The following is a 12,816-nucleotide window of genomic DNA, read 5'->3' on the forward strand; positions in this document are numbered from 1 at the left end:
AATGAAGAAAAAGGAATTATCACTTTGAAAATGGAGAGACAAGGAAGGGATTTTAGTGAGGGTAACGGGATATGGGCAGAGAGATAAAGGGAGGGGGAAGATGATATAATTCTATTTCAATTTAAAACATATTTTTAAAAACTAAATAAATGCAGAGGCATACATAATTCATGACTTAGAATACCGAACATAAAATGAATTAAAAATAAAAATTAAAATGAATTAAAGATGCCAGTCCTTCCCAAACTGATAACAAAATGAATTAAAGTTGCCAGTCCTTCCCAAACTGATCTTTAGGTTTCATGAAATTCCTATGCAGGTCCCAGTAAGTGTTTTTGTAACCATAGATAACTTTTTTTTTAGATAACTTTATTTTGAAGTTGATAGTGAAGTGCATGGGACCTTGGTTAGCTACATAATCATTGAAGAAAAAAGTGAGAGGAACTATTTTCTTTATATTAATCCCTCCAGTCCATGTACAAAAATCAAGGCTGGTAGAATAGACACATAGATCAATGATACACACCAAGAAGTCAGAAGTAGTCCTACAGGATGTTTATAATCAATGTTTGGCCAAAGTGTAAAGGCATTCAATAGAGGAAAGATATTGTTATACAAAAAAGATAGCAGAGCAGTTAAGCACCTATAGGCAAAAAAGTGAACCTCAACTTCAAATTTCATGTATGAATCAGTTTGAAATAGATACTAAACTTAAATATCAAACTTGAAACTCTTAAAAATTTCAGAACAAAAATATAGGAGAAAATGCCTGAGATCTAGAATGAGACACATTTATTAACCATTGCTACACAACATACTCCATGAAAGTAGATTTTGAGAAAATCAACAACTTTGGGGTTAGATGGGTGACTTGGTGGGCAAAGCACTCACAAAACAAACAGCAAGTGGCAAGCATGAGGACCAGAGTTCAGATTCCTGGAACCAAGCATCGTGCAGTTTGTAGCAACCCTGTGCAAGTTCAATGCTCAGAAGGTAGAGACAGGAGACTCGGCTGCAAGCTGGCCGGCTAGACTAGATGTGTGGGTGAGCTCTGGATTCAATCAAGAGACCTTCTCTCAATGAACAAGGTAGAGCATGATTAAGGAAAACTCTTCACATCAAGCTCAGAACTCCATGCACATATATTCTCAAGTACACCTCCACACATGTGAGTGCACATACATGAAAACACACATATAAGCATATATATGTATATATTATACACATATACCGCACATACACATCCTTATAAGACACCCATTTTATCTGTAAAAGCCTACGAAAAGAGAATGAAAGACAAGCTAAAGACTAGGAGAAAATATTCACAGAGATAGATATACAAATGTCAAATAAGCACATGACAGGATGATAGATATCATTAGACATTAGAGTCAGCTGTCATGATGCATAACTGTGATTCTAATGCTTTGGAAATTAAAGCAAAAAGATAATAAGTCTGAGGTTAGACTGAACAACAAATGGGGTTAAATCTTAAAGCAACAAAAAGACAAAAATATCATTAGGTATTAGGGAAATACAAATAAAACCAACATTAGATATAAGAACACATCTACTAGAATAAATAAGTAAAAACAATAGCAGCAGGAGAAACACACATAATCTGTATCTCACACACTGTGGCAATGGGCAGATTTTAAAAAAAAAGTAAAGTTGCTCTAAAAAGAATTAGGCAGTTCTTATACAATTATATGTGCAGCTGCCAAACAAACAAGAATTTCACTCGTGGCCATTTATCCTAGAGCAATTTAATGCTCTTTATACGAACATTGTAAAAAAATATTTGTAGCAAATTTTTGTAATAACACAAATTTAAAATCAGCCCTTCAATGAGTGATCACACAGATTTAACCATATTGTAGAATATTGAGCAATTGAATGTTGGTAAGTAGAATAAGTTGAATTTTCTTCTAGTAGATCATCTTAGGGAAAAATTTGCTTCCAAAATATTACATACTGTCTGATCACATGTAATATTCTTCAGTGATAAAATTGTTGACATGAAGAACAGTTTCTTTTTGCCAAAGGTAGGTGTAGGAGGGAAGACAATGGATGTGACTAAAGTAATGACAGAATCACTGTGGTGGTGGCAGCATTCTATATCTTGACTGTGGTGGTTGTGATATGAATCTGCAGATATAAAATTTCATAGAATTGCATACCAGATAAATAACTACCTTTAAAACTGTTGAAACAGGGTAAGGTAAAGGGATGTCAAAATGCCAATTTTGAGCTGTGATGATAACTATAGTAATGCATGATATTTAGTATGAGGGGAAAGTAGATGATTCAAGATTCTTCTGAATAAGTTTTTACAACTGAAAATGAATCAACAATCATATAGAAAACAATAAGTCTAAAATGAGTATGAAATTATTTGTGATCCCATTTCCATTTGCTAAATAAAGAAAATAAAGTGTGTAGATAGCATCAGCTTAAGTTGAAAAGAACTGGTAGAAAGGCTACACTTAAACCAGAGCTAAAACAAGGACCACAGCACTTATACCAATAAAGAATTGCTCAGGGAATTACGGCAGCCACATTTACTGTTGCCAAAAAATGTATAAACAATCTTGAGTGGATTCAATAGAACTAATTAAGTAGAACCAATTGACAATGATAACTTGCTTTAAGCCACTAAGTGTGGGGATATTTTATCAAGCAGTAATCTAGATACTATATCAACCAGCAAGAGTGAGTGGTTTCAGCTAGCTAGATGAGGTTTTAAACCTCGGTGAGTTCATTTATTTCAAATGCTAGGATCCATGACTGTCCTGTTTCTTGAAACCCATTTTCCTGAATACACCTGTAAACATGTTGGACGGGATGATGAGAGCTGGAGCAAACATACAAAGGAAATTGAACAATCAGTTCTAGCCCTTGAAGAACTCTGTTTAGTGATACAAAAAATCAGCATATTAAATGGCACAGAAACAGTTATAAGGCAACAAATCTCCAAGTTCAAGCTAATTTACTACAGCTAAATTGAATGCACGTGGCAATGTATGGCTACAGACATATGGCTACACAATGGAGCTAGACATTTTAAGCCCCCAAGGCAACATCTCAGAAAGGGCATCTCTCTTTTGTTAACAATGAAGTAAACATCTCCAGCAATGTCAGGCCTGGTTGAATGATATTAATGCTTAACTAGGTAGAAACAGAAGGCTTCCTTCCAGGGACAATTATTCTTGTCTCCATTTTCATTTGTTCCTTGCTCCCAATATGTGGATTTTTGTTTGTTTGCTTGCTTGCTTTTGGCTAACCACAATTTCATAGAGCATCAATTTTATTTCCATCTATAGGATGGAGATAATAAAGTGCAGTTAGTTAAGAAACAGGATAGATAAACTATAATTTCATACATGTCATTTACTAGCTGTGTGACTACATCTAGCATCGTTCCACTGCTAGTATCAGTTTCCAGTTCTGTGAATGAAGATGATCTGAATGGCACTGAAGGTCCCCAGCACCTTATAATTGAGGCCACTGATAGTTTAGATGATAAGAAAAATGTGAGTGCTTTAAATAGTAATATTGATGTAGTACATTGAATGCACACTTGAAGCCATAAAGCAGAGCACAGATGTTTAGAATATCAGTATTATTCAGTTCATGGACAAAACACCCTTCATATCTCCTCTAAATTTCGTCGCTCAAAGTACAAATGGGTACTGTCTGTCAAGAATATGCTTCAGCGAGTTTTCGAGGATTCTGACGAATCTTTATAACTGTATCACAGAAACACACATCAGTAGTAGTGTGTCTGTGAGCTCCGGAAACATTCCTCAGCGGTGCTATTGGAATTTTTGAAAATCAAGTCCTTAGACCAATATGAAGTCTTCAGGTCTGCTGAAACAGCTGTGGTGATAGATCACTTCAAGTTGTTTTTCCGCAGGGATTGAGAGTTTGATCTCTTTGTGTCAGAAGCAAGATTTCTTGAGTCCTCAGTCTCCCCCGCCTTACCTCTTATCCTCATCACCCCCTTAAAAACATCAAGCTTTTGTCACTTGACACAGTAAAGCTATGAGAAATGGCTAGAAATGATGTGTCTTAAGGCGTAACTGCTGAGGTCCGTTCAACTTGCACACAGACCTCAGGCTCAGAAACAGACCAGGTGCAGAGACCTCATGAAAGAAGGTGCGGCGCATCTAGGCAGAGGAGCCATGGATAGCCAGAGTTTAGGGTCTTCAGGACATTCATCAGGAGTGGGGAGCTCTTCAGAGCATCCAATGCAGAGGAGGAGGACGGGCTGCAGAAGATGTGCGGTCCCTTTAAGACCCCAACGCTCTACTAGCCAAAGGAGGGGTGTGTGGTGGGGGCGCTGCGTGATGGGAAAGTGCCGGCTGAGCCTCACACTTTCTCCCCGTTTTGTAACTTTCAGGTCTGGGGTGTAGGAATAAAGCCCTTTGCCCGGACCAAGAAGGAGTGCGTGCTAGCAGAGACTGGGCTGCTCGCTGGAGGACTTCCCGCCAGCGCCAGGCTGCCCGGCCAAGTGGGGAGCGGACAGGCGGGCGGGCAGGTGGCCCTGGGCCGCCGCGCCCGAGCCTTGGCTCTGCCCCCTGGAGCCAAGCAAGCCTCTGCTCCCTCGTGGTGCGAGGGCGGTGATGTTTTTCCTCCCACCCACTTCTAAGTTCCCCCTCCCCCCTCGCGCGCTCTCAAGCTCTCGCCACAACCTGCGAGCCCCAGACCTCGGAGGAGCGCCCCAGGGAACTCAGAGCGTGTGCAAGCGTGGCAGACGGAGGAGGCCAGTGCCCAGGTCAGTAAGCAGTGCCCTGCCGCCTTTCACCCCACCCCTGCCTTGCTTTCCAACCTTTTCACAGGTGGGGTGCATTCTGTTGGCTGGAACTATCCCTAGTCGTTCCCACAGGGCACCTTGAACTCTGTGACTTGCCATCCCAACCAGTTCTATGGTCTTACTGATGGAATAAAGGTAGAACCCTAGATACCCCATGAGACACACTCGGGACTGGGGATTTGAACCTGCAACTTGCTGCTCTCTGTTTGGCCCGAATTTCTCCTTGCTCTGGTACTTCTTAGACTTCCAAAGGCAGTACAGGCACTCTGTGCCAAGCTACCTACAGGGTCTATACTTTGCTTTATGACTACATGTGTGCAGGAAATAGGGTATTGCTCCTTTAGTGAAGTGCTGTGGACTGATTCACAGTAAGTTAAAGAAACAGGGTGGGTGAAGGAGAAGCTCACATCTTTTCTGGGCATCCTACACACACACACACACACACACACACACCGTTTTTGTTTGTTTGTTTGTTTGTTTTTTGTTTTTTTTTTTCTCCAGACCCAGACCTCTGGGATCAGAGTTTGAGACACTAGGCTCAGGAAACAAAATAGAATTGCTTGATATCAGGGCCTGGAAAGCCTACCTTCCAGCCCTGCCACTAACTCAACCCTGATTTCCTTCTCTCTCTCTCTGCAGCCCCCTGAGTTTGAAGGTTTAATTGTATGGAATAAAATGCAATTCTAGATTGGAAGGCGTTTTATAAGCCAAAACCCAAGGCGTTCTTAGTCATAAGCAGCGATGAAAAGAGATACCTTGGACTCACACTCTCATCTCTCTTGGGTAACCCAGCAGAAGTTAACTGAGCTTCTGTTGTTGGGTGGTAGTGTGACCAGAGGATTTCAGCAGATGGACAAGGTTGAGAGTCTCCAGTGTCTTTCTTATTGCTTGTCAGAAAGAACATTGCTACCCAAGGGGATACCCCTCAGATGATATTGACTGAAATTACAAGGTCGGTCAAGCTTCGCCCTGAGCGTTAGACACTGTCAGGTGTGAGGAGCTGCCTGACAACTATGTATTGGTTGACTTTTCTTTAGGGATGTCTCTGAGTCTGTTCTGCTCAGGAGATCTGTTTTGGGAGTGGACCCAGATGGTCTTGCAGTTACAGCTGAGCACGGAGCAATTGGTCTCTTTGCTCGAAGCAGATGACAGTGTGAACCCCCGTTTCCTAGAGGCACCTCAATAGATGCAGTTCCCTGGGTGTCTGACACATTTCTCCATCTATTGGAAAGCCCACACAATCCCCCCACCCCATCCTTGCCGCCAGGGTTGTTTGCAGGATTTTGCTTTCTTTGTTCCTTTCTTCTTGGGTCCTGGATCTTCCATCCCCACCCTAACCCGGCAGTGGTTACAACTCTAAGTAACCTGTCAAAGAACCATTGCAAGTTCAATAGCACAGAAGTCTGCGTGAAGCAGAGAGTTAACGCAGAAATAACTCCAGTTAACTGGGTCAAAGTATAATTTGAAAAATTAGGGACATTTTGGCTCTTTGCAGGAATAAGAATCCAGTGATTCCTGAGTGATGCTTATGTTTCTTGCTGTAGTCCCAACAAATGTCTCCTACAATCCCTGCTCCCAAATTGAAAGGTAAAGGAATAAAAAGAAATAGAATAAGTGAAGAGCCCTGGAGAGGGAACCCTTCTCAGTTCATATTTCTGCACAAAATACAAAGGCAAGACTTCAGGATCTTGTGAATCCTAAGTGAATATTTATAAAACGATTCCTTTTCTGATGTGCTCCATCACCTCCTGGGAGGCCACATAGATGACAGGAATGCCAAAAGAGATTAATTGCTCTCTACTCACCAACTTTCCTGTTTGCTCATAACATTAGTTGAGACCCAAAAAAAGCAAAAATTCTAAGGGCCATTTTCTTGCCAACTTGAGTTATGAAGCAATGCTACTGTTCACCAAATCGCCCAACCATTGTACAAGAAAAACAACCCCGTTGATTCTTGCATGGGGAGACTCAAAAGCCATGGTTTCAGAAGTACCTCCTGAGAGCCATATATGATTGTGATAAATTAGATTTCAACAGTTAAAACAGTTAAAAATCTTTGTCTTTTGGAGGCTTGGAGGTCCAGGAAGAACTCTGTTGAGGTGGGTGGCTGTGTAAAAGTGTTAATAAAAATGCTTTGTTTCAGAGGGATCTAGTAACCCTCAACATGATGTTCTGAATGACTGAAAGTGGATTGGAAATATACAGAACAGACGAAAGCATTAAAACTGAGGCTTCAGCAAGGCTGGGAATGTGCTCGAGGAAAATTTGAACCTTTCATAATATACTAAGAAAGCTGAGAAAGAAAGTAGACAAATAATTCTCTAGGATCAGTTTGTTCTCAGGTGTGCATGTATTCGTAATCTGCATTTTTTTTTTTTTTTACAAACTATCCCTGTGTAGCCCTACTGGCCTTGAACTTGGAGTGATCCTTGTGCCTACTGGGAATGTAAGCATGCACCACGAGGCTGGGCTGGGCCGAAACAATGGATTTTTTTAATGATCATGACAATTTCATAGCATTAAAGTAAAAGCTGTGACATCCACTTTAGAGCCCAAAGAGATTCAGTTCTCTAAAATGAACATCTACATTGGATTCTCTGAAAACACCACAGTGTTTAAGTTCCTACTTAGGATTAACCACTGATTGAATGCAATGCTTCTAGAAGATTTAAATATTTTCCAATCGCTTGTTGGAAGAATTTTGTAAACTCTAAAGTCTAAGAAACTAGTCGTGACAGGATGTGAGCAAATTTCTGTGTTTTAAGTCTTCAAAAGCTGAAGATTTCAGTCCTTCCCACCAATGCCTATTTTTAAAGAATTGTGGTTGTTTTAACAGCCTCTTGCATGGTGGGACAAATTGAATGAATCATTGTTGAAATTTGCTTATTTTCTTTTAAAATTACCCATTTTACATTTCCTTTCACAATGGACTTCATGGAAAGGAATATGTCTGCACTATTCTAAGCAATGAAACTTCTCAGATGTTGGATTGCATCTACCTTTTCCAACGTAAGCACTCATAGTGAAGATTCTTTTAGATCTCCTAGAAGATACAAGAGAAACAGTGATCAAGGAAGGACCCTTAAAGTGTTAATGATAACATTAGTCTGAAGCTAACTAAGACTAGTAAGCTTGCATTTCAGAAATCATTGCAGGCGAATGCTCGCTACTTGAACATTGTTTGCTGAAACTGCCCTTTTATAAGCTTTCGTTTCACAATTCTCTCTCTCTACCCACCAACAATAAAATGTCCTGAGAAATCGATTTTAATTTCTTTAGAAAAGATTTCAGATTTTCTTTTTCTATGACTTGCTTGTAAGGATTTAGCCTCAGTGTTGGACAGGAATATGTACTCATCTCATGTGAATTTCCTTCCATAATCTTACAAGACAGAAGAGGCAAGTCCTTTGTCTTCTGCAAACAATGCCTGCACTCCGGTACATTCTACAACATTTTTTTTTTCTAGTAAGTTAGAAACCTAAGTATCACTCATGCCATCAATTCAAAGGGATCTATTTTTATTACTTCTTTCTGCTTTCTTCTCAACAGGTTTAGTCCATCACTCCTCGGAGTCTCTGAATTGCATTTTGCAGTAGTTCAAAGAAGAAAAAAGTGGAAAATGGGAGGCTTGAAATATATAGTCTCCTTGTTTTTGTTTTTTATTTTCCTAGAAGGAAGCAAAACAGAGCAAGTAAAACGTAAGTGTCTTGCATTTAAAACATATCTCAAATTCATCACATCACTTTGAACCCGTGCTCATAATCTGTGGGGATTATAACTAGCTCAAATGTGGCCATGGTGCTATTCTAGGAGAAAAAAGTAACTGTTACTGATTTATGCACGAATTGATAAAATAATGAGAGCTTTGAATCAGGCCAACTAAACTTGAGGCTGTTTTTCTGATTATCATATAGTTTTCATCTCAAAGAACACATGACACATTTTCACTTTCCTGTTCTCAACTGTACAAATATTCCATTTTACGTAACTCTAAAAATATCTGACAGATGATCTGGATTTTTTCCCGTTTTCTAACTCTTTAGTGAAAGTTTTAGTTTATGGAAAAGAGTAAAACAAAAACAAAACAAAACAAAAAAGCAAAGAAAGGCAGGCCTTGTATATCCCTAATACTGAAAATCAATGTAAAAACTGGGTTCAAACCCAGTGATGAAATTTAGCTTCCAAGAACTGTTAGGAAATTAGAAGTCATTTATTGAAAGGAATGTCCACACAAACCCAAGGAATAGTTCTAGAAAATCAGCGATGCATATGAGCTAACACGTTAGAGGAAACAGAGGTGGCAAGAGCGCTCTCTCTCTCTCTCTCTCTCTCTGTGTGTGTGTGTGTGTGTGTGTGTGTGTGTACGTGTGTGTGTGTGTGAGAGAGAGAGAGAGAGAGAGAGGGAGGGAGGGAGGGAGGGAGGGAGGGAGAGAGAGAGAGAGAGAGAGAGAGAGGTGTAATTACCTCCCCAACACACACATACTTGCTGTCACCGACTTATCTGTTCTTATTACAAGCTCTCTGCTGCATTTGAACAATGTACACCTCAACTTCTTGTGACCACTTAGAGCCACTTCTGAGGTATATGCTAACTCTAAATTTGAGGGGGAAAATGAGCTTTGATTCCTTTTTAGAGCTACATAGAAAAAAGAAGGAAGAAGAAGGACAAAGTGGAATTGGTCCAATGGGGGCATATTCTGTTCTCCACTGAACTTATTCATGAGAAAGAACTGCAAATGTTCTTGGTAGGAGCTGTAGCAGCATCTGAATCACATCACTTAAACATTTATCTCTTCTATATGTAAAACTAAATATGGCAGGCAGAAAGCTTGTTCGCGTGGAGGGCAGAACCAAGCCTCAATTATCATTAAGAGCGTTTCTGGCCCGCAATGATTTTTACAGCCAGCACTCTTCTTCCTAGGAGAAAAAGTGCATTTGATAAGCAACTTAAACATCAGTGATCTGTAGTGCTATCTAGCACGACTGAGGCATAAATGGAAGACAATTCAGGGGCAGGCTGTGAAAGGAAACTTGAATCAGCCTCTCCCCTTGTACTTCTCATATTACTCACTTTCCCGGCCATCACAGAGTAGTCCCTATCAGCGTAATTTCCTCTTATTTAAGTGCATGTGATAGAAATGTCTGTTCCTTCTTAAATCCGTTCACAATCAGTGGGGAATAAAAATTCCTGGCCTCTTAGAAAGACACTTCCCTTATAGCCTGTGTTGCTGTTGGCCTCATGGGGGATATTGTAACTCTCAATAGACCATCTCTTCTTGGAGGTCTTCCATACTTACAAAGTATTGAGGAATATTATCCATAAAACTTGGAGCTTTGTTGACAAAGCAAAGAAAGAAGATTTATGAGCCTGAACCGATACTCTCTAATGTTTCCTTGTGTCTATTTGTTCCCAAGCCTTTTAATATTTGGTTGGTGTCACAGTAATTATGTAAAGGCACTGGTTTTGATCTAATATTTCAGATTGTAGTTAGATGGTAAGGCCACCATAGTGGTTATTCTTTACTGTCATTTCACCTGGCTGGACCCAAATCAAAATACGCGAAGATTACTAAAAGAGGAAATCTTGTAGTGTATGCTTCATGTATGATTCACACATGTGAGTGTTCATGCACAGACATTTATATTGATACTCTAACAACAAGTTAGGAACAGTGGAAATAACAATTAAATGGAAAATGTTCCATAAATGATCCAATTACTGTATTACAAATTCATCTCTGTGAAAAATTGGTAGCCCTATAATTTTTTTTCTTAAATTATACCTCAGAAAGATAAGTATGCTATCCATCCAGGTCATGTCAAAACATTTCTTAACAACAATGTCTTATCTTTTTAATGCCTAGATGTCAAAACATTTCTTAACAACGTCTTATCTTTTTAATGCCTACGTCATTTTCAACTGCAATTATGTTCCATTGTTTAACTAACCAGCCTCCTACTTGTGGTGTATATGTTGCTTTTAGTTTTTGACATTACAAATTAAGGGTATTAGTGAAACCCTTCAGATGCTAATGGATGTAATTGTGAAGAATTTTTAGTTAAAGGGTATTTTCAGTTTTATCTGGATAACTGCTGTCAAATTGCTCTTCATTAAGTTGCTGCTACCTATGGGTGAATGTTCATTATAATTCTTTTACCAAAGTGTTATTAATCTTTATATTGGAGGATCATCTCAATTCTATTTCATTTTGCCTTGATATTTTCCTATTCCTATGTGATCTTTTCAATAACATTTTGGATTAATTAAACTTCTTAATTACGTGTTTCTTTTGAGCTTATTTATGTCTAAAATAATATTTTGTCATTTCAAATAGTGCTTGTGCAAGTTGTATTTGTATATGAATTTTAAAATTCTGCATCGTCAGAGCTGTATTCCTTTCCTCTGTGGCTACTGAATTTCCTGGAAGATCTCTCCCACCATATATTATTGCATTTTCTTTTGGAGTTTATCCATATTTCTCCATTCCATGTGAAATTTAGACTCATTTATGGGATGCAATAGAGAATTACTTTTTAAGCCTCTGGATGGTAGATCTGTAAGAACTGTTTATGATCATTTTATATTAACTATTCCAGAATTTCTACGAGTGGAAATTACTGTATTTTTAAAGGGGAAAAAGTTCTTCAAGGTAAAGAGACATATTTTACATTTTACTGTCTAGTACAGAAAGGAAGGCATAAGAGTACATGAAAAGGGCGATTATTTTTAAATTTTATAGAGCGGAGAAAATGTCCAAATATAGAAGTGTTAAGCTTTTCATCTGCTCATACTGTCTGTCTTTTTACTCGAGGAAGCCTCAGTTTTTGATTTTTCAGGTGCTGGTTAGAATAGAATCTTTTAAGTTCAGGAGCTTGTTTGCTCTCCTTTCTGGAACAGCCAGGGTGGGATGCATGTGAGGTACCCTGATGGTCCGAGATCTTCCTGCAATTGCTGTGGCAACACAAAGGATTTTAGGAAAAAATGCTTTGTATGCAGAAAACACTTCTCACAAGGCGTGCTGAAGGCTTGTGTTGCCACTTGCTGCTAGCTAATTAGCCAAAGTTATCGTCGCTTTCACAAGCAGGAAGACAGGCTAAGGACACCAGAAAATACTGATAGTGCACTGGAATGGCTAAATGAGCCATTTGTTGCTTATGCAAAAGTTTGCTACTGTCCAGCATCAGCAAAGTTTGAGGTCTTTAGCCAGGAACAGATCTTTGTATAACTCCATTATGCTCTGTTGTTAAAGTTGTAGTCAATGAGGCCAGAAAGCTCTTTTGAAGTTCAAAGGAGCGTAACATTCACAGCATAATATTCATGCAAATATGGGACAAATGGGCTGACAAGTTTGCCCCCTTTGGCAGCTCTAACTAAGGTAATGAAGTATTGATCAAAGTGAACTTGAAGAACTGAGTTGTGAAGAATATTTTATTATATGTTTCTAATGAAGCAGACTAGTCTGGCAGAATCTCTGGAGACAAGAATGTGGCACATGGATCCATTCCTGCCCTGTAAAAGTAAACTGGATCTCTGAGAGACTAGATTCTCACTCATTTCTCTCCTCCAAACTAAAGCCTACAAACATTTATGCTTGGATTAAGTAAAATGGGACTTTAGAATTCTCAGGAAAGGAAAAGCAAGCCACCAGCATAGAAAGAGAAGGAAGAGGATTAGCAAGTTGGACACAGGCAATTTGTGGCCTTGCAGGCATCTGCTGTATCTCTGGTGAAAGCCAGAAATAGAAGCACAAGTTTTCTAGGATCGCCCCAGCATTTCACGTGATTATTAGCAATTAAGAAGAAGCAATAAAGGGAGTGATACCTATCAAAGTTTGTGTAGATGAAAGAGGAAGAAGAAAGGGGACCATAAAATCAGGTACGTTTTATCAGGCATGGTACATGTGCCTGTAATTTCTGCACTAGAAAGACTGAGTTTAAGTGAGTTACAGCCAGCCTGGGCTGATATAGTGAGCACTTTCTTCTTTTAATTTTATTTTAAA

General features: G+C 39.2%; 1 protein-coding gene across 4 annotated transcripts in view; it reads left to right on the plus strand.

Moving 5' to 3' along the window:
• Positions 1-4,370: 4,370 nt before the first annotated feature.
• Chrdl1 (chordin like 1) overlaps positions 4,371-12,816 on the plus strand; it is a 115,775-nt gene continuing 107,329 nt past the window's right edge. For all 4 annotated transcript variants that reach the window (XM_050127217.1, XM_050127219.1, XM_050127218.1 and 1 more), the window contains exons 1-2: positions 4,371-4,777; positions 8,366-8,514. In XM_050127217.1, the coding sequence (XP_049983174.1) occupies positions 4,626-4,777; positions 8,366-8,514 (301 nt within the window). In that variant the 5' untranslated portion in view covers positions 4,371-4,625. The remainder of the gene's footprint in view (positions 4,778-8,365; positions 8,515-12,816) is intronic.

This window comes from Alexandromys fortis, unplaced genomic scaffold (genome assembly GCF_014885135.2).
Source record: "Alexandromys fortis isolate MF-2015 unplaced genomic scaffold, M_Fortis_MF-2015_v1.1 scaffold_200, whole genome shotgun sequence".
NCBI classification, from domain to species: Eukaryota; Metazoa; Chordata; class Mammalia; order Rodentia; family Cricetidae; genus Alexandromys; species Alexandromys fortis.